This window comes from Cyrtonyx montezumae, unplaced genomic scaffold (assembly GCF_038088225.1).
Source record: "Cyrtonyx montezumae isolate F1298 unplaced genomic scaffold, pur_monq_1.0 scaffold_24, whole genome shotgun sequence".
Lineage (NCBI taxonomy): Eukaryota > Metazoa > Chordata > Aves > Galliformes > Odontophoridae > Cyrtonyx > Cyrtonyx montezumae.
Genome location: NW_027071981.1, coordinates 7,337,432 through 7,363,776, shown reverse-complemented (window position 1 = coordinate 7,363,776; position 26,345 = coordinate 7,337,432). Strand labels below are relative to the sequence as shown.

The following is a 26,345-nucleotide window of genomic DNA, read 5'->3' as shown; positions in this document are numbered from 1 at the left end:
TAACAAGCCCAGAAAAAACTGCAGAAGGGCTTCTTTATGCATGGAAGAGGAAGAAAGCTGATTGGAAGAACAGCTTAATCAGAAGAAATGTACTACTGAATGCTTTTTGCTGCATTACCCATAGACAATTTATCAGATGAGCCTGATCAATCAGTGGTTGACAGATGAACCTTTTTATGTTAACACTTTTGAGAAAATAAATTAAAAGAAATTAAATATTACAAGCTTGCTACAGATTACATATTTTTTACCTTTTGCTTCTCCCCTTTGGTGAGTTTCATATTACTTGAACTATTTCTGAAAAATCTAGGAACTCAGCCTTGCTACAACTGCAGACACCAACAAGCACTCCTGGTAGACTTTGCTAAAAGTAATCAGAGAAACACTTCTGCAGAGCAGGCCCTTCAGGTCCTGGTGGCCAGCAAACTGACCGAGAGCCAGCACTGCACCCTTGTGGCCAAGCATCCTGGGCTCCATTAGGAAGAACACTGCCTGCAGATCGAGGGAAAGCAATCCTCCCTCTAGGCAGCACGGGTGAAACAACATCTGAAATACCATGGCCAGTTCTGGACTGCCCAGTAAAAGAAAGATCTGAACATACTGGCCTGTCACTGGACTCACTGCACAAAGTTGAATGACAGACCAGGGTGTATTTTGCATGAGGAGAGGCTCAGAGAGCTCAAACTGCTTAGCCTGGAAAAGCTCTTACCAATGTTTATAAAATATCTGATGGAAGGCTGTGAAGAAGTCAGACTCTTCTGTCTGTCCAGTGATAGGACAAGAGGCAAAAAGTACAAACTGAAACATGAATCTTTCACTCTGAGGGTGGTCAAAAACTGAAGAAGACTGCCCAGAGTGATAATGTAGCCTCCACCTGAAGAGATCATTAAAACCACACTGGTCAGAGTGCGGGGCATCAGCCTTAAGTGACCCTGCTAGAGCAGGGGGTTTTGTACCAGAGCATCTCCAGACATTACTTCCTGTTTCAACCCTTCTAGGATCCTCAAGACAGACAGCTGGGAATGGCCCACTGCTGCTGCTCTTCTTGGCAAAGAAATTTAATGCAATAGTTTCCATTTATCTTAAACAAAAGAAAGTCAAAGAAAATGCTGCCAGGGAGTTAATGACCCACCAAGGAAGAAGTTATGAGCAGGTCTCAAGCATTTTGACCTATCAAATATCAGCAGCTGTCATGAATACATGTAATCAATTACGCCTGGGTTTTCAATTATTGTTATAAAGGAATCACCAGCAGCTATTTTTGCACATGAAACCTATTAGCAAGTAAAGGAGATAATTGGTGTGTTACAGAATTCAAGAAATAAATGACTTTTTAATGACTAAAGGAAGGCTCTGACTGTACCATAGGTGTGTAATAGAGTCCTGTCGAAGGTATCTTTAGAAGGACAAATATTCTTGCATCTTTCATGAAGCTTCTCTCTCTGTAAAGAGAAAACATATTAAAAGAATTACTCTAAGAAGTTAAAAAAGATACTTTTTCTCTGAAACAGAACATTTTCAGGGAAATATATTGCATTGTGCTAAGTAATTCTGAAAGCTTCATAATAATATTTTTTCCCCTTTTAAAAACTCAGATGATGCTTGTCCAAGTGAAAGGACCAAAAATTTCAGCCTGTGGTACATTATGCTGTTTTTTCAGTATCTTTACAGCTCAAGAGAAAATGAACATAGAAGCTACTGAAATGCCATAATAACCTCTCTATGTAAGGAGATAAAACAACAGATCAACGTAATTACAATATTCATTTGCTGTCTGATCCAGACATCACATCAATGTACAATAAACACTTTTTCTTTGCTAGTTCACCTAGCTGAAATCAAATATTTTGGTTTGTCATGCTGAGCTTCAAATTTTATCTACAGGTACAATCAACACTGGTGACCACAGCAATTAGAAATTATACTTCTAAAGACCACCAATGTTAGCTGAATCTCTGCTAGAAGCTACATCATGCTTCAGTTCCCTCTTTCCAAAACTTTCGCTATGCAGTCACTGCATTCATTACATGTCAATTTTAACAGACAAACTCTTAAATATTTTAAATTTTGAACGTGTGAACAAATGGCACTACAGACAATTCTTTACATATTTCAACTACCATTTATAACAATTAACACCTTATGCAGCTCACTCTGTAGCAGCAGAAAAGTAAGAAAAAGTTACAAACCAAGGAAGCAGAAAACAGTGGGAGACTTCTGTATGCTCTTTCAGCTCAGGGAAAAAAAATAAAAGAAAAAGAATGTTACTACATACTTACTGACTTATTGACACCTGTATTTTTAAGAGATTTTAGAAGTCTCCTACTGGTCCTGGCGTCCTTAGATGTAGCTTAAAATTTCCTGTTACAAAAGAAATCATCAAGATAATGCATCTAGTTTAAGAGCTTCATGCATGTATTTTTAAATTGGAGATTCTTCAAAAATCTGTCTAGTTTTTGCAGCACATAGTTGTGTCTTAAATTTGATCCATAGGTCTGGAAACATCACCCTGTAAAGCTCAAGCACAAAAGAATCCCTACAGAAAAAGGATTAATAATCAGAAAGAAGTGATATAACTGTAAGTCTTGGTACAGAGTACAGTATTCAGAAATACAACAGAAAAAAAAACATGAAACTGTCTAGAGAAAATGTAGACATTTTTCACACTAAGAATAATGAGATTATAAAACAAGAAACACCTGATGAAGAGTCAACAAGCACTGGAAAACATATTAATCATCAGCTAACTGTACAATGGTCTACTAACAAGGACAATCTCTAATTAGAAGGAGGTTTTCACACCTCTTTCTAGTCTACATGCATCTAATTTTGGGTTCTTACCGAAGCGATTTCCTGTTGGTATAATGCAAAATGTTCCTTGGTGATCTGTGGGAGGTAGAATGAAGGCGTGACTTCAGAGTCCACAAAGTCCACTCCCCACGTTTTTGTAAAGAAATCAGATTCCCTTTTTGCTAACCTAGGATCATTTAGTGCTGCTGGGAGATTGACTTTGGAATGATAAATAGTCCATCTGTGCTGATCCGCAACAAGAGACGGGCTGTCACATAAACTACTGGGATCACCTGCAGCACAAAAGATAAGGCAGTCTGTTAAGCTGTGAAACTGAAAGTTATATTTTTGTTCAAATGCAGTTCTTAAGCAAACTGTTTTAACAATTACACAATGGATCAGAATTACCTACCCGAAAGACGCACTACTTTTCCATTTCTTCCAGAACTTAAGATATTCCTTCTATCACATTAATCAACACAAGTTTTGAACACAATAACAAACCCACACTCACTAACTTTAGCTCAACTCTACTAAGTTACACTGAAGAGACAAAAATCCAACTACTTAGACAATTTTTTCATAATCTCAACTGACTACTTGATCAGAAATACAGCTGAAATTTATTAGAATTACATTCCTTAATTCTTAAGATCCCATCCTAGTTGGGTATAACACAGCAGCTATAACTTTGGCTGGTGTTACGACTGCTAGAGACTTATGACAGTGGTAGAGATATGTCTTGGTGTTTCGCTTCCCATTGCAAGAGGGCTGGGCGTTCCAAAGTAAAGCAGCTGGACTCCAAGCACGCTGGGTAGGTCTGCTACAGGCTTCACAGAATACACCTTCCTGTGCGTGGTACAGTGTACGATCACCCACAAAAGGCCCTCTATATAAAGTGGAGATCTAAGAAGAAGCTGCAAACGGCGTGCTCCAAAGGGAACTGGGTGATATAAAGCAGAAATCTGGCACACTTTGAAGTAAGACTATGTCTTATTACACTGCACCCAGAATACAAGAAAATTTGACTGAAGAACTGAAAAGGGATTTTTGAGATCACAAATTTAATTGCGCGTTCACTTTGCCCCCCAGCATTACCTGTAGGCTCCTTGGGACACACATCAGGCAGTGACTGCACAGGCTGGATGCGTTTTGCAACATCCTTTTCCTTTTTAAAGAAAGCATCACTGCTGTTTGGCTGAGGCACTGGTGAAGAACTGTGGCTTGATGCCATTGCATAAAATCACCTCGTGATAAAAGCTAAAAGAGAAACAATAAACATCCAGGCTTCAATGAAGTTCTGTTAACAGGCTACCAAAAAAAGATGGCAGCAGGTACACAGTATTATTATTATTATTGTAACTGCAACAATTTAACTGACACATTTCAAGAGGAACATAGAAAAACATTTTAAAGAGAAAACCAGGAGGCAGAATGCAACTTCACAGCCTGTTTCCTCCCCCACCCTCAGGAATGAAGGTTAGTTCAATAAACGCAGATGTTAACAACAGTAGCAGAAATCTTTCAGGCACTTCTTGCGGCCAGATCTGCTGCACTTCCAGCACACGTGCTCAGGGTACATCTCCCTGGGAGATAGCAGGGAGCTTAGGTAAACAGCCCAGCCCTGTATGTGGGCATAGAGCTGCTGCCTGCACCCGCTGCCCCGCAGCTGCTCCACACCAGACCAGTGCAGAGCGCTGACTCAGTCCCAACTGCTCAACTACTGCAGGTGTGCGAGCTCAACAAAACACACAGCTCGGATGCACTGATCCAAAACCTCCCCTCTCAAGGGAAATAAACACACCCTGCAAGAACTTGGCATTTACCAACTTCTAACAGCATCACTTACACTGCAGAAAATCTATTTTGGAAAAAAAAAAAAAAAAAAGTTCCTCTTTCTAAGCTAGGCTGGAAACATCCTGCAAAACAGTTCTAAGGACAAGCTAAGACACGCACAGCACTAGGAGAGCACCTGAAGAGCAGGAGCACAAAACAGCAAGCACTGCAGCAGAAGACTGGCCATCAGCACTTATGGCAGATGGACACATGCCTTGCTCCCTTCTGCTGCCAACGCAATAAACGCGCTTTTGTGTGCCCTAAGTGACTGCTGAAGGGGTGAGAACAGACCAGTAACCCTTTTTATAAGTGTGCAGAGGACCTGGAAACCCATCTCCTCCTCCCCTGGGGAGCGGTGACTGTTTCCTATACGGTCAGTACAGAACTTCAGATAGAGAACGGGAGCACAAAGGGAAGTTGGGATGTAATAATTTTCCACATCTTTTCTATACAGCTTACAGCATCAGTCTCTTTCCTCAAAACATCCCAAAGAGAACTTTGTTACTATTTCTGTTAGAGGTATGCATTCTTATGCTCTTACCCTGACATTCTCATCCCATGTTCTTTGGCATCTTGCACTGGCAGATTTTCTCCCCAGAAAAGCCTCTGTAACATGACTCACAGCCTGCTCTAGGGGACACACGAGCAGTTAAAGCCATTTGTAGGAAGCACTGAAATCCTGCATTCTGGCTCTCAAGTCTTTAAGTCTCTATCCTTTCCCTGTAACAAAGTATTGCTCCAAAGATTATTCTAAGATGTGACATAAAATGCCACGGCCAAAATGCTAACTGCATTACACGAGGGCAAGATTTAAGATGAACTCAAAGGCCAATGTAACAACAAAGACAAGTTCAACACCTCACATTTTCAGACACAAACTGCTGTTGTACAGGTATTTTTATTGCCCATCACACTAAAACACTCACATTGCCTTTACACACCGAGAAACTCTTAAAGCAGAGAGAAAAGAGAACAATAAAATGTCATTGCAAGCAGTAACCTTCATGCTATTGAGTAGATTCCAACAAGATATAAAGATTCACAGACAGAGAGGCCTTCTAAAGTGGCAAGCAATACGATGCTGCACTAAATTATTCATAGTTAGCAGCTATTCTGGTAGATTCATAAGTCAGGGCCTTATGGATAATTAACCTTCGTGAACAGCCACGTTTGCACAGAAATAAACCTACCTGTACTGCCAAAACCAGGCATCCCTCAAACTGTATTCCTTACTGTAGGAAGCACTGCTTCAAAGCGAGGGAGAAAGAGCAACTGAACACAATTAGCAGCATTAAATCCAAATTACAAAGAGAAATGTGAGAAGTCTATGTGAAGTCAAACACCCTGCGCCACATCTGAACCTCCAGACAACTGGAAAACACAGTCCCACTTGCTGACCAGCACAGCATCTCTCTTTGTGTTATCCTGCTAAAGATGTCATAGATGCATGGGTTTATAACCAGCCATCTGAATCAGCATTTTAAACAATGCAGGGAAAGACAAATCTGCTGATTTAAAGTAACAAGAAACAGTGACATTCAATGTTAATGTACAGCAATAGGAATATGCATCTGGGTAACTTAATGATACCAATACTCAAATTGTATACAATTAAAACTGAGTTAGATTAACTCTGGTCTCTCCAGTAATCACTATAATTTACTCACATTTTGTCTAGCAACGCATGTTAAACTAGCACAATAAAAAAAAACCTAGGGGATTAGATACTGGGGTAACAATGGAAATACTCACCCAATTATGGCCACATCTGTTACACTCCTTCAAGACATTAAACCTATTCTGTATTCACCACATTAATTCCCTTAGTTAAAGGATGACATGAAACTACACCTGCTACCTATCCTTACTGCTCGAGCACAGCCGTGCAGCACAGAATAAAATGTCTGTGACAATAAACGCATGAGCAATGCTTGGTTGTTGTGCAGTCAGCAAAGCAGGAGACCTGAGCAGTTAGCAATATCTCAACCACATCATCTCTAAGCAGTTCTGTGGTGACTCCTCTACGATTTCAGTTTCACCACAAAGCTCTCAGCAGTTAAGAAGAGCACAGCAAACAACACGAACTTATGAGCACTACTCAGAAGTAATTGCACAGGATGGTGGTACAACTGTGCACGTGTTTTTGCTTTTTTTTTTTTCCCCAGAACTATTATTATTTGCATGAAGTTCCTCAGAAACTGCCTTTCCAAATTCTAAAGGCTATTCACATTGTATCTGATATGGTAAGACTTGAAGCATCCAGTGGTATCTCTGTCCACACACTACATGACAGAGGGCACAAACTAAACCTCACTTTTCCATGGCTTTTTTCCTTCTCAGGTCTCTGCGTTTTCTGGCAGCTTTCCATTAGTACTATCGAGCAATTTTCTATTTGTCACTGAAGGTAACTGCTTTATGTGAGTTAATTGTTTTTAGTGGGAATCCTCATATGCACACACTTGGGTTTGTAAAACCACAATATGTACTAACAGCACAAGTTAGAATGTATGAAACCAGCACAATTTCTACAAGGAAGGGGAAGGAAGTAGTAATTTTTCCTTTATGTACATTCTACCTCCCAAATGAAAATAAATCTAACCTGGGAACCGTAGTTTCAACTTTAGCTGTCGGTTTTGATTAGTCAGCTGGTGCTACAAGGTGCACCCAGGAACTTAATAACTCCAAACACCCACACAATTCAGAGAAGTTGTTCTACAAACTCCATTTTAGCCACATAAACAGTAGCAACTGAGAGGAAATACTAAGAATCCAGGGGAAAGAACCCAGGGCTTCACACCAACCACACAACACTGAGCGAGCTCTCCTTTAAGTGCTTCACATGGTTCAAGATGAGCGACACAGACAATACCACCTTTGGATGGTATGCTCTGCTCCTAAAGGTGAGGAGTTTCTCATTGAGAATGAATACCACATTACAGCCACTGCTGTATACATATTCCATTGCTTTGTCTGACAACTGTAGAGTGGAGTCAAAACAGTTTCAAGTACTGCTCTGGCTAACTAATGCCCTTTGGAAAAGAAAACCATCAGAAGCTGCTCACAATTCGTGTTAAAGCAAAACATTTCATTTCCAGACGTGATAAATACTGGAGATACTACCTAAGGAAAGGGATACCTGAAATATAACTGAAAGGAAATAATGCAGCAGGGACTGTTTCCGGGACCCAGTGATGTGTCTCTTATTGGTCCAGTGTATTTATTCTATCCCCAGAAGTCTAGGTTCCCCACTCCATTATTACACAGTTCTGTGTTAAATCAGCAGGATTTAACCTCGTAACAAGAAAGCCAGAGTAGGCATAAAGTACAAACCACCTTTGTAAGACAGTAAGAAGCAGCCTGGACTGATGCAAGCTATTTCTTTCAACCTGATTTCCACACTTGCCCTTGTGCCTCAAAACAGACATCTCTTTCAGTGAAGGCACCAAGACAGCCAGCTTTCAGCTTAAAGATTTAAGCAGTTTCAGAGAGCAAGGGTAAGGCACTGGAAGCTGTTCTAACTGAATTGCTCTTTCTGAACACCTATTTACAGCATGGGCTTTTACAGCAAGCAGTAGATTGTCAGGGAGGTGGCAAGGTTGGAGTCAGAGTTGTAACATGTCCCCATGCCAAATTGTCCACATTTGGTGTGCCTTCCAATAGCTCACTTCGAGTTAATAGTCTATGGTCGTTTGAGTGCACATACTAATTATTTAGAATAATACACAAGTGTAAACGTCATGTTAAAAGTTTGAGAGGGATGTATCTCCCTATAGACAAACCATCTCCAAAGCTGTTATTTCACAGTCCTCCAGGTACTAAATGAAACAAATTAAATGGAACATCTGTGCCATATCCAATGTACCAAATGCATTTCTTCTCATCTGGAAACCTAGCTTCCCTAGGAAGAACACGAATCCGAAGTCAGAAAGCAGCTTCTGCACTGGAGGAACAGTCTTTCCTACAGCTATTTAGGTCACTATGTGTCAAGTTCTTCAATGCCAGGAGTGGCAGAATCACTCAGAAAAAAAAAATTAAGAAAGCAGTAATAATGTACGTCAGACAAGAAAGCAGTAAAAATGTACATCATACAAGATCCTGGTTACTTGCCCACCTTATTACAAAAGAATGGAGTGAAATCTCTTTGTACTCTTTTTTTTTTTTTCAGGCGTCAGCATTACAGTGTGCATTGTCTCCTGGAAAATTGTGAGAATCTCATCCAGCTCTGCAGAGAGACAAACAGCTGAACACAGATGAAGGAGCCCTGGCAGGCACTCCAGCTAGAAGCCTGTCACAGGCATAGGCTGCAAGTGCTGACATTTTGAGGAGAGGCAGAAATGCACCGAGCAAAAATCGTAACGCTTAAGGTTCTAACTCCCCCAAAGGAGTCTGACAGAAACTCATGATTTGTGTCAAAAGCAAGCTTCCCTACACAGGCTTTCCCTTTGCTATCAGCAGCAGGGTTAGCTTATTCATTAGACTGAAACTATGCTTCTAGAGCTTCAACTTTTCATGGGAATCATGTCTTTCTGAAGCCATACACAACTGCAAGCAGCCATGCAACAGCCAATCAAAAATATTTAACAATATTGACATTATGCAAAAAAAGGTGAGAACAGGGATTATCCAAAAGCAGGCATCATACTTTGTAGTCTTATTGTGCAAGCTTGATACAGGATGTCAGCCAGCCTCTGGGAGGCAGAAAGCCACTCTGCAGGACAAGTGTGTGGCAAACAAGACCACTGAAATTTTGCCTTGGGGAGCATCAGGAAGTGCCAGCGATTTTGCTGACAGATCTCCTAAGTGTTAAGGACAGCCTGACAGATCAAAATGAAAGGGATCACCTCATCACTTCCTCGTCATTCCTCAGTGTTTCCACTTATAGAATAAATATTTCTATAGAGATAAAAAAGTCTGATAATGCTACAATACCAAAAAATAAAAGCAGAATCTTACTCTGCTGTTTACAGTATCCATATAATACCAATGGACATTTTCTACAACCATGCAAAGCACCTGATAAGCTACTCCAATAACTACTGCTTTGCCACTTAAGTTGTGGTGAGTTTGTGTTTCTTTTTGTGCTCTAAGATGAGCATCAAAGCTAAAACATCTTAGCATTTTCTCTATCCAAAGATGAGTATTTTGGAACATTTGATCAGAAAATGAGCTTCACATTTTTGAGTAAGAGGAGAAATACATTAAGGATTCTTTCCCTTTTGAAGAGAAATCTCAGATTATTTTAAAACTTAACACCTAGGTAAGGTTGATGAAAAGAGCAGAATCTAAGATGCATTGTGAGTATTTGTTTGGACTTGATCATATGTAGCCCCAGAAAGATATAAGGGGAACATCCATTCATGCTCATCCTCTCTTTATGCTTTATTCAAAAAACAACAGCAGGAGGAATTACAAAATGAAGCCTAAATAAAATGATACTATAAACTGTAAAAATAAACTAAAAAAAAGAAAGAAAAAGAAAGAAAAAGAAGATACAGAAACCAAAAACAAAACTGAGCTTCCCAAGAGGGAAGATTTCAAGCCTGGAGCACAGAGTGTTTGTTGCCCTTCACTCTTCTCCTGAAGAGACACAGTTCCTCATTTCACCAGAAGTCTGAGAAGGGAAAGCAGAAGTGGCTTTTACACCAAGCAGCTGCCCCAAAGGAAACAATACCTACACGATTCTATTTCCCAACTTCTTCCCACTCAAACTGACAACAAGCAAGTCTGCAGGCTGCATTCTCAATCTGCCCTCTCTACAGCTCCTCTGAGACTTCTCAGAGAAATGTTTCTGTTCAACCTTGGAAACACGCAACCCCTTCTCTTCCCATGAAGTTCATATCACCAACAGCAAGATAAAATTTCTCGACGTATGCACAAGACTTCTACCGCATAGAAAATTGGTACTGAAGACCTTGGGACCCCAGGACAGCTGTCTCCACATGTTAATTGGGGAACAGGATGGCAGAGGCCAAGCTCCTACCCAGCATACAGGCTGCAGGTCTCACTGAAGAGGCTGCCCACACAACACACAGTAGCTTTTGCTTAGATAGTAGTAGACATCCTGGCAATTACCTCATCTTAGGCATTGTTTTCCTACCCAAGAGAAGCACTGTCTCACTTCCAGAGGATTTCAACAGACTAACTATAGCTTTTGTATATACTACAATTTGGGAAGGAGTCACACAGGCTCTCAGACTAGAGAATTACTGCAGCCACTACAACAATCAACATACTGCAGTCAGGCTATTTATAAGAACACTGCTTCATAGTGATTCAAAGAAGCTGTGGACGCACAGAGCAATTGTGGTTACTCTTCAGGATCCTCATTTCATAGGTCATCTTCTTGTTAAGGACTCCCCCAGACAGTATATAGGTATGACAGTGAAGCCATTACACCACCTGCATCTTAAAACTCTCAAAAGCACATACACACTTTTCCCAGATAAATATTTTTACGTCCTTTACAAGTTTGAGATTACTCTGTGTTCCATAATAGAATTCCAAAGTATTCACAGAATATAAGGAAAATGGATAAGGAAACAAACACAATGGTAGGGACAGAACTGGACATCACAAAACTAGCACTTGGTTGAGAGAACAAGTGCTCAATATTGGACACATGCATCAAGCTACATCTCTCTCAGTGGAACTTACTGCTATGGAGGCAGGGAAAGGTGAGAACCGTTGTTTCTCCACAGTTTTATCACATAACTATACACCCACCCAGGTCAGAAGAGACCCTTCAGGATCACGAGGTCCAAGCATTCACCTGACCCAAAGAGCCCTGCTGCTGTGTCACATCCCTCAGCACCAGAGCAGAGGGGCAAAGTGACTGCGATCACGCTTATCAACAAGCTTGGGAACCATCACAGTTCTGAAGGGGCTTTAGGAAGAAGCAAACAAGAACAGTGCTCCCCGTCCCCATTCCCATCCCCCCAGGCCGCAAGTGTGCAGCCATTCCTGAGAAAACCCATTATGCCGCCCGCAAAAGCCCTGGTCTCAGCTCCACGTCCGTACCTTGGTGAGAACACTCGCGGAGCACCTGGAGGAGGCCGTCGTCATATCTCTGCCGGTTGCATCATACCACAACCTGCCGGAGCTGTGGCTGCGCGGCAGCCGAGGTCCTGAGGGGAGAAGACCACCTTAGAGCCCGGCACGTCCTCGCGGGGCACAACCTCCCCTCACAACTCTGCCCCGTTCCCACTCCGCGGTTGCCATAGAAATACAAAATAGATATTTACAGAGAAAACGATCCGCGCGGCTGCCCCTCATCCCCGTACCCCCCAACCCCGGGCAGGCCCCGCGCTCCGCCAGCGCCCGCCCAGCCAAGGCTGGGGCCGCCCACACAAAGAGCCCCGGGGGGGGGGGGTTAAACTTCCCTGAGCGGGGCCGGGGGAGACCCCCACACACAAAAACGCCTCAGACTGCGGCCGGGGCTCCCCGCTGCCTACCTGCGGCCTAGCGCGCACCGCCGCGCCGACACGTCGCTCCCCGGCGCAGGAAGCGGGCCGGGCGGCGGCACGGCGGCGGGAGGAGCCCAGGCACCGCCTCTCCCAGCTCGGCGCCCGGAGGAGGAGCCGCGGCCGGCGGAAGGGGCTGCCCCCGGCCGGGGGTAGTCGCCCGGGGGTGTCTGTGCGGGAGCCGCGCCGCCATTTGCGGTGTTGGGGTGCTGCGTTTGGGGCTCCGGTTCCGCAGCTGGCCGCCGCAGTCGCGCTGGGGAGAGTCGGATCCTACGAAATACAGGGCACTTTATGTACTGATGGGCGCTAACGCAGTGTCTTACATTCAGAAGCTGTCAGGATGCAGGGCCGCTCGAGGCTCTGATTGATTAATGACAGTAATTCCATTGGTATTAAGGAGCGAAGAAGCAGGTGGACGTGTCACCGTGGGCTGGTGTCCACGTAAGCGTGTCGGTGGAAGTTCACACCACGCCCACCCTTCTGCTGACACCAAGCACTGTTTGCCCTGGCTGGCATGACTGCATGACAGGAATTTGGCAGCTAGGCCCCAGCAGTCCAGCTCACTCAACCACGTCACCACAGCTGCCTTTCAGATGGTTTTTTTGCTCCTTGGTGGCGACTGTTGACAGGCCTTTGTTGTGTACAGTCTGTTTTGCCAGCTCCAGAGTGGTGAGTTCCGAGGGGCAGCTGCCAGGTGCTCTCAAGCACCTGAGAGTTGCAGGGATTCTTGGATTGCTTGTTTGAGAGCATCATACCTGTCCTGACTAATGTCCACCCTTCTGCTCTGGGTACTCCTTTAAAGGGCAGCAGGCTCCTGTCTTCAGCTTCTCGCTTGCCACATGTAATAAGACAACAGAAAACTGCTGACAACTGTAACAACCTCACACAGGTCACTAGTTCAGCAGACAAGGCTTGGTTGGTTTTTTTTGTTTTGTTTTTTTTGCAAGAGAAATTAGTGGTAGAGCAGGAAAGAGAAATGCATACCTGCACACATTATACATAAATACATAGCAGGAAGGAGGTGCAAGAGAACTGTGGAGATACCACTGTCCACACAGGACATTGTTACTCTGTCTTTTACTAGTTGTCTTGGGGAGACTGCATGTTATATGAGCAGTATTCCCTTTCCTTTTTCCTGCCTGGCTTCTTCTGCAACATGACAGAAAGCTGTATAAGGCCAAACAAATGGCACTAGCACTGCTACCACGGGCTGTGAAAGGCTTATCCCAAAGAATAACCCAATTCACTGCATTTAAAACACAGATCCAGCAGCGAGCAGGACATTGTACAGCCCACAGCAGAGGCTGCAGTTTTAGGTGTGTGGATGCTGTGTTCACAGGACAGACTGCACACGTCTTTGTCAGTTCAAAGCTGTGTTTTGCTGTTAGTTTTGTCTTCAGCAGCAAAATGTCACAGGTATTCACACCTGTGCATTGACACACACAGGCTGTAGTTTCCTGGGGGACTACTCTCCTGTAGCAGGCAGAGCGACAGCTTTTGGATTTAGGATGTGGAATCTCCTGGTCAGGTTTCCCAAGCAGGGCACCACTATTTGTGGGAGTAAAATATGCCAGAGCTGTTTAAAAGCAGTAATTTCATGCTCAGCACTGAAGGTGGTCATTTAGGGGTTTTTACTGTTGTTGCTACTGTTGATCCAGGCTAGTACCCTAAACTCAAAACAACTGAAGAGTGAAACCCGTGTTCTGGATCACAGTCTTTTTTACATCAGAATATTCCTGCCAGATTTTACAGTGCCTTTGTGGCTCACCGCTCATACAGTACCACATCTTTCATTGCAAAGCTTACTGAAAGCACAGCTAAGTGTGCTCCTACGCAGAGACTGAAGTGTTGGCTACTCAGCCTGGCCCACTGATTGCCACTCATTTGGATGACAGTCTGGGAAAAGCTGCTGAAACAGCGTGGCCTGTGAAAGTGCAATCAAACCTCATTTTCTGTCTACCGTGCACAAGTAGCAGGGTACCTGGTTGTTTGTTTGTTTGTTTTTTTTTGCAGAAAATGTGGCTCCACAAAAATTGTTAATTTAATATTACTCTTACATCATAACTGTTGGCTTCTCATGGCATCAGCCCCACTGGTTCGTCCTCTTTACATCCATTATACCTTTTGTAGACAGGCTTTAGAAAATAAAGGCATACCTTCCCACATTTCAAAATTCCATTCTTGGCTTTTACTGCTGTTAATTTTCATTTCAGCAGAGCTCAAACATGCTTTCTGGAAGCTGCAGTAGTGAAAGTAGTAGAAAAACATGTTAAATATTAAATGCTTATTACAAAGCCAAGAGGAATTTCCCTCTAGCAAGCTGTAAACTTCACTCACCATATTTTCGTAGTGTCTTTTCCACTACCTGGCAGAAATCTCTTTGTCTCTATTAGGAACAACTGTGTTCAGACTGCAGGGCCACATTGCAGTAAAACGTGAGATCATGAATTTAGTGTAAAATTGATCACTGCATATTGATCCGTATGGCAGAAACATAGAGCCTGCAAAATTTACTCTTTTGGATGAAGCCAGTAAAATCAGTAATGTCTTTGAAATGGGTTGTGAATCTAAGGCAGGGGAATGGCAGTGCTCAGGATCTACCCATTCTTAGCGATCAAAAATATTCCACGTGTTTTCCAGGGGCCATTTTACTTTTGGTCTTAACAACACTGTGTGACTGAGGTCAATTGGTAATCAAGCCCAAGGAGCCTGTGAGTACCACCAAGGCTGTGGGTCAAGAACTATGCACAGCACTGTAAGATCTGCAGTGTTTTTCAGGTCTGGGACAATTCAGGCAGTGGAGTTCAAGAGGTGAGTGAGCTGGAAACCACACTTAGCTGAAAGAAAGTCCAAGAGGCTGTGGGGGGAATGGGGTCTGTGTTAGTCCCGTGCTCTGCTGTATGTCAAACATCCCAAGCTGTGTGGGACCCAGGAATGCATACAATAAATGGATGGGAGGAAATGGAAATGGAGGAAAAGGCAAAAAGAAAGGGAATTCCCAGTAGAGGAACAGCTGTGGGTGGTTATTCACTACAGCTGCTGATTATGAAGGGAAATCACTTCCCACAGTCTCAATGGTAAATCAGTTTTCCACCTCCAGCCCCCCAGGTCAGCCTGAGGCTAAAGGCCAGCACTGTGGCACGGGTACCATTTTGTAAGCTGTACTTGTAAGCCCACAACTATATGAGTTGTGTACTGAGACATTCACTACTGTGCTGTGCCAGCTAGAGCCAGGGCCCCAGTGCTCAGCTGGTATGCTTCAGACCCCCAACCCTGAAGTGTCTTCACTTTAGTGGATCACTCAGAGCAACAATTAAAAAAAGTGTGTATCACTCACTTAGCATGAAGTGGCCTTTACGCAGAGCTGAACCTACCCCTTAACTTTGGTTATCTCAGCTTCCTCCTGACAGCCAAAGGCCACGTAGGCTTTGCAGGAGAACGTGACTCAGCGTTGGCACAGTGCCCTCATGATAGAAAATGACAAGCATCCTTATTCCTGTGTATGTGGGACATAGTCCTACAAAGAATCTCCTAGGTAAATGAGTCAAATCCCACATGGTTTTAACCAGGAAAATTTTTCTACTACTCTTGCTCCTCGCTGGAAGGGCCCTGGTACTGCTGGATTTCAGAAACTTTCATAGAAAAGTTGCTCAGTTTGCATTGCAAGCATGGTATTGGGATCCAGAAGGAATCTGAGGGAAAATAATGATTAAATATAATTAGAGGGGCTGATCCCCCAGGAGCCCTGAGTGTAGCAGGTATTTCTGTCACTAAAAGAGCAACACTAAACAATGGTAGGAGCAACCAAACATCCTGGAACAATTCTGCTCAGAAGAAGCAGGAGTCATGAAAGAAATAGGTAAATTAACGAATGCTGCAGAGAAAACAGATGTAGAGTTTACATCCTCCTTGTCTTCAGGGATGTGAAGGGATTCTAAGTCTGAATTTTTCATGACAATACCAGGGAAAACATTTCCATGCCTTGTGTAATTGGAGCATGGTATGCATGGACACAAGAAACAAGGCAGGGTCTTAATAAGATTCAGAATGGGACAGCAGTTCTATAGGGTAGCTTCAGTGGCTTTCAAAAATAACACCTATGGCGATTTTGAAGATGACTTTTATGTCAGCCAAATGCTAACTTCTACAGCTGAGGATCAGATCTGCATAGAGAGGTCATGGCATCCCATTTCATATGCTATAGCACGCTGCATCCTTGCTAGAGTCAAGATGCAGGTCAGGATGGGTGCCTGGTCTCACCCTGGAGCACAATACTCCTGTTTTCTCTCAGAGATGGGGATGATCTGGGTCCTACTGCATGGCAGAGTGTACAAAGTGTGAGAAGAAGTGGTTGTTCTTACAGCCTGCCCAAAGAAAAAGTGGCTGGATCAAGACAGTTTGTCAGGAATTGTGTTCTTAATAGTCTCTATCAAGACGCTGTCACAACAGAAAGACAGCTAATAACAGGATGTCAAACAAATCCAATTCCTCCTAAGTTATGTGGCATTTATTCCTCCATGTCTACAATGGTATGAGTTCCTCCTGGCTTCAGTGCATTCCTTGGCATACTAGACTTGCTGCAGATGTATCCATGTTCAACCCAATTTCTTCTTTATGCTGTCAGCCTCCAGTACTGAGACTGTATAAAATTAAAAGCCTGCACTTTTGTATCAGTTTCTATCAGATAGCAGCTTATTCTGATGGAGTACGTCAATACCAAAATAAGCAGTGGCTGTGCTGTGTTGTTTTCTTCGACTTTTTTTTGTGCCAGATTTCAAGGCTACTTTGTTATGTGCAACACTCCCTTTGAAGTCAACCCCTTGTTTATGAGAACACCTGTGAGCCAAAGAATGCCATTTTGAAGAAGCAAACAAGCTGATACCAAACAAACAGGGCTGGGGTGGTAGGCAGGGACATTCAGAAATACGTATTTGATTTTAGTTTTACCATGTTTCAGCATAGAAGATTGTTGTTTGTTTGTTTTGTTAAATAAGAAGGAAGATAAGGACCCCGAGTTACAGATGTTTTTAGACTTTGTTCTTTTCCAGGATACAAGGTCCACAGATAGAGGATACTACCATATGCTTCCAAACCAAGTAATGCAGAAGTGGCTGTCAGGGGTTAAAAAAGCAGGCAGGGGCAACAAGGACGGCTCTCTCACACTAAGGGGGTGATTTTTATAGGGATAGGTAACAGCTGTTATTAGGAGAGTGATCTGTTGGGGAAACATCGAGGTATCTTTAAATGCACATTTTACCTTCGATTATCTTACTTTTCCTGAGCTCCGCCCAGCTTCAATGAGACTGTTACGATTTGATTTAGGTCAGTTGCATTTCCAGCAACCACTTTCTATTACAGCAGATGGCAGCCTTTCCCCGCATTTCCAAAAAAAAAAAAAAAAAAAAAAAAAAGGACCAGCATTTCAGACAATAGTTATCTTTTGTTTCCTGGTGCCTGCTTGCCACCAACATAAGCCTCCACAGGAAAGGAGCAATGAGATTGAGAAGCTAGAGATAGGAACAAGACTGAAGTCATCTTGCATTTGCAGGACCTGGATCCCCACCAGATGTGCAGTCAGCCATTGCACCATCCCTTTGTCTGGGGTGACACTGCCCTTCCAATTTACATCAGAGTTCAAGATCAAAGTAATTAAAAATCCATGCTAATTCATTTTTTTCACCTTGACAACAACACAAAAGGAAAAACATCATAGTATGTAAAAACCCAAGTGACACATTCAGTGCTTGATTTAATAAGATGTCAGTGACATATTAAAAAGCACCTTAAAAGACCTACGGCTGCTGGCTCAAACAACTGTCGTATAGACAAGGCCTCAAATTACTTCATCTGTTGGTGAGTGTTCAAAAGAGCCTCAGATATGCTCTGTAGATTCAGCCAGCCCTGAAAAGCAGAGAGAGGACTGATTGCACTCTTCCCTCCTGCCTCCTTTTGTTCCTTCTCTAAGAGCCTGAGCAGGAATGCTTATTGGGACAGATGTGTTTTTCAGACAGGACCACTGTCAGTTTTCCACACAAGCACTTTCTGATATACCTGATATCCTGTGGAAGCATTTCTTGTTACCGAGTGGAAGCTCTCCCATCCACGCTGTTTGACAAGGACAAGAAAGAGGTGCAAAGAAGCCTTGTTCTGAGAGGTAGCTTCTGGCACAAACATAAGAGAACACTGGAATTACTTAGGCTCTGCCTTCAGTTTCTACTATTTATTCTGCTCCTGCTCTCACAAAATATGTTAATGGCATCCAGATGCTTATTAACACATTTCATACTAACAACCAGAGACAGGAAATACAGGCCAGATGAGGAAAAGAACAGCTCAAACAATAGTTAAGAGAGATTAGAGGAATTCCAAGTCAGCAGGGCCAAGTAAAATGTACTCTGGAGCCTTCAAGAAACTACTCCAATGGTTATAAGTGACTTTTTATAAATGTAAATGACCTTATAAACACTGGGGGGATGGGAGAGGTCCCACAGGATCAGAAAACCTCAAAATCGAGGGGGGCATCCAGACACAGGACACTACAGCAGCCACTGTGGGCTTACAAAAAAAAGCTGTGTCTAACTGACCCCATTTATCTCTTTGATAAGACAACCGTCCTGGCAGCTAGGAAAGTGAAGTCACAGATGTGCCATATCTTCACTTGAATAATGCTGGCTCATGCAGCCACCAAAGGAAATGGTCTAGACATCATCACTACGAGGTGAACGGATGGGTGAGTTGTTTATGCACAAGGTGTAACATCACGCCATCCTGTCCTGGCTCTGTATTCCCCTGACAGCCACCATCGTGGGAGCTCTGGACCCCGAAGAGGCAGAAGGCTGCATTTCTGCATGTGGGCTGTGAGAGATGGGAGGTGCAGGGAAAAAAAGAGTTAATTTCACACAGGAAATCACCGTCAGTGAGGAAGTGACCCCAATTCCATGTTGTACTCAAGGTCTCTGCACTCACAATCATTCTTTCCTCAAAAGACATGTGCGCTATTCCCAGTCAGCTCAATGAAAGAAATACTTAAAATACTCCTCTACCAAACTACCCAGAGAATGTTGCAGGCTGCTTCATCTACTCATCCCTCAGAGGAGTCTTTTTATCCCTTTGAAAGCTAACCTCTTCTTTTGTAGCTCTGTAGAGAAATCTGGCTAAATAGAGATCTTGAGGCCATTATACTGCAGTTCTCCCATCTTCTAGCCAGCATTCATTATTAATGGTTTATCATTAGATTTTAATAATTTGAATATCGGAAGTTTAAGGCTTGCTTGGCACCTTTCCTTCCCTTCTTCTTCCAGGTGCATTTGCAGATGAGCTCATTCAGCATCACACAGGGGAAGCTGCCCATCCGTGACAGGCATACCTGCTGCAGAAAGCTGTAACATCTTTGTTTTCAGACCCTACACAAGAGCTTGTGATACAAAAGCTGTTGCTTTGCTTTGTTTTTCTTTTTAATAACAAAATACAAGAAAAACCCCAAACAGCAAGCAAGTTTTTGGTTTCAGCTTGCTCTTCACTCTACCTTATTAGAAGCAGGAGCTAACGAGTCCCAGCTTCATTCGTTAATGGGTTGTTTTCACAGGAAACAGAAAGACTCAAACAGCAGTGGCTGTGTAAGACTGCTGGTCAACATACCCTAATGCAGGGCCTGTCCCCTGAAACCTGGTGAATGGTACATGTTTCAGGAGCAGCACAGAAAACAAATACAGTACAAGTCCACACCAGGACAAAGCTTCTCCACTGTTTTTTGGGGTGTAAGTTGTTCTGTCCCCATCCCAGGAGTGTGCAACCTCAGTTCCACACACAGCACCAACATGGAAGAAAACTGCACTGATATTTGTTACACAGAGCTGTTTTGGCATGCATAACCCTGTCACCTTGTCATAAAAACCCAGGAGGAGGATGCTGTAACAGATTCAAATTGCTGAGTATTTGGGGCTCAGGCAAGCAAAACCAAAATGTTTCTCAGTGGGCGGAAACATGCTGAAACAGAGAATCAGGATCCTTTTCCCCACAGGAGGAGGTGGGTAAGTTTTCAGAGGGATGCACAGCATGCAAGACATGGGGAGGGCCCTTCTCATTTCACTCAGCACATCGAGGGCCTCAGGGAGGACGTGATGAAGCTGAAGACAGAATTCAGGAAACAGAAATAAGAACCAGGGCAGTTTGGCAAGCACAACCTACTAGGGAAGATCAAAAGGACTCCTTTTGTAGAGAAGAAAAGCCTGAGAAGAGACATGCTAACAGCTTTCAAATACGTAAAAGGCTTCCAGAAGCTGGGAGAACAGAATGATTGCTTCCACATCCTCTGGGGAGGGAACAAGCATAATGTGCTAAATCTCTCCTTCTGGGGAGATTGAGGTTCAAGAGGAGGAGCAGTTCCTCTCAAGGATAGCTGAACTGAGGATCAGACTGCCTGGAGAGGTCACTGAGCCTGAATGCTGGCAAGCAGCACGTGGGTAGAGCTGACCCTGCCCCAGGGCTGACTAATGCAGAGAGGATTTCCACAGATCCATGACTACACTGTGAACAAAACTTTAAAATCAGCTGATGCAAAGAAGCTTGCATCTGAAATTCTAGAAAGTGGTGGTTGATGCAATTTGGGAACCCATATCAGTTTTCTTTTTTCCCTCCCTTTCTCCTAGAAGGCCTTGGGAAATTCCAGAGATCATAAGAGCTGGTACTCAGGAGAGAGGCAGAACTATAATTTTAGACTAGCTTATCTGAAATCCATAGCAAAATAAAGCTGACAGGAGTTCATACATAAAAGACATTAACTCAATACCAATCAGAATGGTTTTTTTTCCTCTGTTTCTTTGGTGGTTTTTTGTTTTGTTTTGTTTTTCTCAAAAGAAAAACCTGCATTGGCAAACCTGCTTCCCTTCTTTGAATTTGGCAGCTGTAATGGAATTTTGTAAGACATTTGACTCAGTACAGGCGACGTTACGATTAAAAGATTAGCACTCTCCCTTCTCAGCAAAGCCCACGTTAAATGGATCAGCTGGCAGCTCCTCACCGAGGCTCTGCCAGGATCAGGACGGAATCACCTCGGAGGCACTGGGGCCTGACACGGCTTTGCACTGCCATGCAGGACCTGGGAGCAAACACTGTGACTGCTGACAGTGCCTGTGCAGGAGATAAGGACCAGCCAGGTGGCAAGCTGGACCGAGGACAAGAAAATCATTTAGAAGCTGCTGCCACACAGCATGTACTGTGCGTGTTGCCATTTATTAGACTACTAATAGCTAAAGTGAGTTAAATACCCCCAGTCTGGGAACTCCCACAGTTAGTCACCCCTTCACACAAGCTTGTCTTGCTTCAGCTGCATCCTAGGGAAGCAATTTCTGACATCCCATACTTATATAGATACAGATTACAGCCTGAAAGATTGTTGAGGGTCAGCAAAGCCTAAGCCTCTTGCGTGATAGTGTTCAACATATTTTCACTGTAGAAACATACACACAGCCTGGCTCTATTAACCATGAGCTTATAAAGATAAAAATATAACAAATACAGACACATACAGCCTATACAAATTCGTAAGACATTTGTCACAGGGAACGTTAATCCCAAGGTCCCTGTGGTACGGAAAACACTGTATAAACTGTATAAACAGTGTATAAACAGTGTATTTGGGTAGGTTGTTCCAGGGACAGAGGGGTGGTGGTTTGTTCCCTGATGCTGGCATGGTCTCTTGCCAGGCCTTTTTGCAGAGGGACTTGCCTCAGTGATGGCTTTCCCAGGCAGGCAGATGCCAAGAGCTGCGACAGGAGCACTGAGTCACGGATGCCTGAAGGCACTCGCACACACCTTCTGCTCTTCCTGCTAGAGAACAGGAGAAGTGAGATTTCCAAGTGATAAAGAGTGACGCTGGCAGAAGTGCTGAGTAACACTGAAAGTACGAAGAGTGATGGTGGAACTGAGGACTTCCGCAGCACTCACCCTGCCTCTGTCAGGAAAGCTGCTCTGAATCCACTTTTAACACAAATAAGTCAAAAAACATTAAATACCCATACTTGGTGCTGTTATTCAGCATTTCAGTGAACTTCTGCTTGATTTTGCTCCTCCTTAGAAACAAAGCTTAATTAAAAGAACGTGGAGCCCTGGCAGCTTTGCTCTGCTGAACCCATAGCTACCCTATAGCTATAGTGGGATCCCCAGACACAGCTTCCCGCAGAAAGGCAGGCCAGACAGGTGAGACCCTCACCTCTTCACCCCTTTAAAACCTCACACACGATGGATGGAAGCAGGCACATCTTCATCTCAGTCCTATGCAGGCTTTTGGAAACATCAGCCACCATGCCAACTGAAAGTGTGGGCCAGAAAGAAAGGCCAGTTAAGAGCCAGGTTGTCCCCATGTTGCTCAGGGCTAACAGAACAGATGATGGCATTGCTGGAAGCTGCGTTTGCTTATAATTGTCCTTGTTCCACTGAATAACTAATTCTCTCCTCCTCCTACACGACAGGATAAAAAAAAAGAAAAGTGTGTTTTTTGGAAAAGACGAGTTGACTCGATTCCTCTTCTACCACGCATGACAGCAAGCTGCAGTTTTTAGCTTTGCATCTAGGCAAGTTTATAATATTGCTGCATGCATTTGTTTTGTTTCAAATCTTATGGGATCAGCTAAAAATATTCTTCTGGAGAGATGAGAGAATGCGAGCACTACAAGCTCTCATGTACATTCAGCTCCTAAGTTGCAGCCAAGCAAATGGAATAGGACAGGTGTATCCCAATTGTGAAGTGGTCACATGAAGAGCTATTTATGCAGGTGTCAGAGGACTGAGACGTGGGAGGTGCTTGGACAGACTTGGTGAGATCTGAGCATGATCCAGGGAAAGCAGCAAACCCCCTCAGCCCTGAGATGAAGCAGGGGCAACCCACAGGATGTCCCTCAGATGAGTGTTCCAGCAGCACAGGGAAACAATAGCACTTACCTTATCCTTTGCTGGCTCATATTCTCAGTATTAATCCAGGAGTGACTGAAGGGAAAACCTACCTAGGCTGAAGAACAGATAGAAAAAGCAAAATAAAAATAAAAACCCCAAAAGAACCACAGATTTTGCAGAACCCAAGCCTGGCCAACACAGTTTAGTGCATAAAATAAATCACATATTTGAATAGAAACACTTAAAAGTCATAGTCACAGTGACTAAGAAACTGTCAGATAAAACACCTACAGAAAAGAATCAAACATTTTAGTTGCTGAAGCAGAAACAAATGAAAAGATAAGGACAACGAGCTGTAAATAAAAGCAGACAAGATGATCCTGGGAATTATTAGTGAAAAATACACATAAGGAGGTTTTTCCCAAGTGATTTATCTTGGTACAGTACTTTCATCTACTGCCTGAATAAGTGAAGTATCATTTCCTGTCTACCCTCCCTTTGCTGCTCATGCTTAATGCAAACGTTCTCACAGGGAATCCCTAGGAGTTAGCTGTGCAAGAGCTTCGCAGGGGAAGTCTTTTAATGAGAGCTTTCCATGAGGAAGAGGGAAAACAGACAAACTTGGTGTGCATACCAGTTATAACTCCAAAGGCTTCTACTTGTCATACTTAAGAAGGCAGCAGCTTTCCAGGTGTGATCTCAGTGCAGAACCGTTACATACACAGACATGGTAGAGAAAGGAAATCAGAGCAGATTAATAATTTATTCCTGCCTCAGAGCTGTTTAGTTTCCACAGAAGTGACACTGTATCAGCAAAAACATTCAAAATAAAAACGTTGCAATCTTGCAGTTGTTGCCAGATATGAAGGAGTTGCCTCTGCCAGCAGCAAAGTGCCTCTCTGCTTGATCTGTAAGGTTTTTCATACCCACACTGAGGCTGAGATGCCTCACCCCTGCCTTCCCCTCTGTGCCTGCACAGGCCCCTCAGCAAGAATGGTGCTTCTTCTGACAGCGCAGCATCTCACCAGCAGTCAGGCAGACAGCACAGGCCAGAAACTTTGACTGACTCCACTGCTGGTTATCCATTCACTGTAGGACAGGGAAGGACAGGTGGACTTGCAGCAAAATTAAGAGTGGCACATAGAAGGTAAACAAGAAATGGTTATTCGCTGCCTCCTATGATACAAGAAATTGGATTTTCAGCAAAGTCATCAGGCAACAAGAGTCAAAGCAAATAGGAGGAACTTCATGATGCGCAGCTGAGCCACAGGACTCTCTGCCAAATGTTTTTTTGTGGCACTGGAAGCCTATTTGAACTGAAATGCATTTGCATTACAGGAAGAAAAATCCAAGGATGCCACCTTCCACTCTCCAAGCCCCAGTTTGTACAAGATTTGGGCAGCACCACATCTGTTTGCTCTGTTCTTGCTCCTCCCAGATACACACACACATCTGCCCATGGAAACCAAATTGTGGGCTGGCTGGACTTTGCTCCACAGAGCCATTATTCTGAATGAGCACCACTTGGATCCAGAAGACCCAGAGGACAACTGACAGGTACTGGGCCTTCTGAGGCAAAGGGTCATTGCCTATGGCTTCCAAGCACTGGCCTGTGGCTGACTGCTGGCCTGTGGCTACTTCTGCCCTATTATTCCTTCCCCTACATACTGCTACCATTCCCCTATTGTGGCCAAGATGCACTGTGCTCGCAGGGGTGGCTTGGAGCCAGGGAGTGGGCAGGGAGCTCCTAGCTGCCAGAGCTGGCACTTCGCCTCCAGTTACTCATCTTCCCCTCAGCTCAGCCTCAGGTGATGCAGCCTGAGCTGGTGCCTGTGCTGATCCCACACAAGCCAGCATGAACAGGGCCAGCTGCAGGCTTTATTCTGCAGTCACCTGCTTGCTGAAGCCATAAAAGGACTGCATCTGCCAAGGCTGAAAGGGAAAAGGAGAAGGGCAGCAGCTCCTGAGAGACCAAGGAAGGGCCACAAGGATTCACACACAGGGACTTCTGGTACCAGCACTGCACTAATGCACAGCCCCAGTATCCCCACATGCTGTAGCTCTGCAGGCACAGTGCTGAGGCTGTGTGTGATACAGCAGCTCTCTAAGAAGTAGCTTAGGCTTGGGGAACAAAAGCATGGTTCTCTGCTCCCTGCAGCTGCCATCCCTTTGCTTTCAGGAAGCAGAGACTCGCAACCAGCAGCACCCAGCTCAGCTCAAGCTCCAGGTTGTTTCACATACAACAGCACAGGCAGTGTTTCCCTGACTCATGTTATGGGGTACATTTCCACGTGATACCACATCAGAAGTTTGACACGCTGCTGCTATTCATAGCCAGCCAACAGGGTCCTGAGATCTTGCTACTCCATAGAAGCAGCACCTGGAAAGGGGCAGGTGCAGTGCTGCCTGGCTCCAGCAGGCACAGCTTGCCAAAGGGTCATGGCACAAGTAACAGGAGCCCTCACAGCTCCCGCAGGTGCTTTATCAGATCTCTTTCACAGGATGCAGGACAGTGTGTATAAGTGATCTCCTACAGCTGCAAAAAGAGCCTTAGATGTTACATTTCCAGGATGATCGCAGCCCTTATGTTAAAGCCAAGTGCTACTGTTAAAAGCAGAGCAGCTTTGCCAGTGTTTTTTACAGAGAACCAAGCAAGTCTTGCACCAGCTAAGTCAAAGACCAGAAAAACCACACTAATTCAACATCAACCAGGCTTACTCTGTTTTGAAATACAGCATGCAGACAGGTAATTGTAGTCATCCTAAGAACTTTACATTGCAGTATTCCTGGAATCAGACCTGGAAGTTGCCTCTGTTCAGACAGGGGTAACACGTGCTGTAGCAGGGTCATTATGCGATTTCACAGAGTGCAGAGCACCCTCAAGTGCAGCAGGAGGACACCAGGGCCACATCACCACAATCATGTCATTAAACCTTTCAGGAGACAGGTCTCATTCTTGCAGGTGTCACAAAGCCTAGCACAGATGGGATTAGAAAACCTCATCCCCAGCCCACATCTCAGATATACCACGCACCCGGTGTGCTGCTCGAAACTAATGGCTGAGTCAGCCCAGGGAACAGTGCTCTGCCAGATACCCAGGGAAAGTCTCTGCAAAAAAAAAAAACAACCTGCCTGCCCAGGGAAAGTCCCCAGCAACCTCCTAGCCCCCATGCTTCTGCACTGCTGTGAGTCAGTGCACCAAGAGCTGCTCTGCTTCTGCTCTGGAAACAAAAGGGCTTCATTAGCCAGCTGCTGTATCAAGCTGCTGGCTTTTAGCAGTATTAAATCCTTGCAATTTCCTACAGCTGAAAAGTAAATTAGCTCATTAGATAACCCGCATTACACAGCACACAAAGAACTGCACAGAGC

General features: G+C 44.0%; 1 protein-coding gene across 2 annotated transcripts in view; it reads right to left on the bottom strand.

Annotated features, from left to right (window-relative positions):
* VPS54 (VPS54 subunit of GARP complex) overlaps positions 1 to 12,165 on the bottom strand; it is a 40,376-nt gene extending 28,211 nt beyond the window's left edge. Inside the window, exons 1-5 of one of the 2 annotated variants that reach the window (XM_065739585.1) lie at positions 12,078 to 12,165; positions 11,644 to 11,750; positions 3,889 to 4,050; positions 2,842 to 3,083; positions 1,364 to 1,442 (exon numbers count right to left, since the gene is read on the bottom strand). In XM_065739585.1, coding sequence (XP_065595657.1) covers positions 1,364 to 1,442; positions 2,842 to 3,083; positions 3,889 to 4,024 — 457 coding nt within the window. In that variant the 5' untranslated portion in view covers positions 4,025 to 4,050; positions 11,644 to 11,750; positions 12,078 to 12,165. Of the gene's footprint in view, positions 1 to 1,363; positions 1,443 to 2,189; positions 2,234 to 2,841; positions 3,084 to 3,888; positions 4,051 to 11,643; positions 11,751 to 12,077 lie in introns of those variants that run through there. The other variant, XM_065739586.1, reaches the window with a different exon arrangement.
* Positions 12,166 to 26,345: the final 14,180 nt, after the last annotated feature.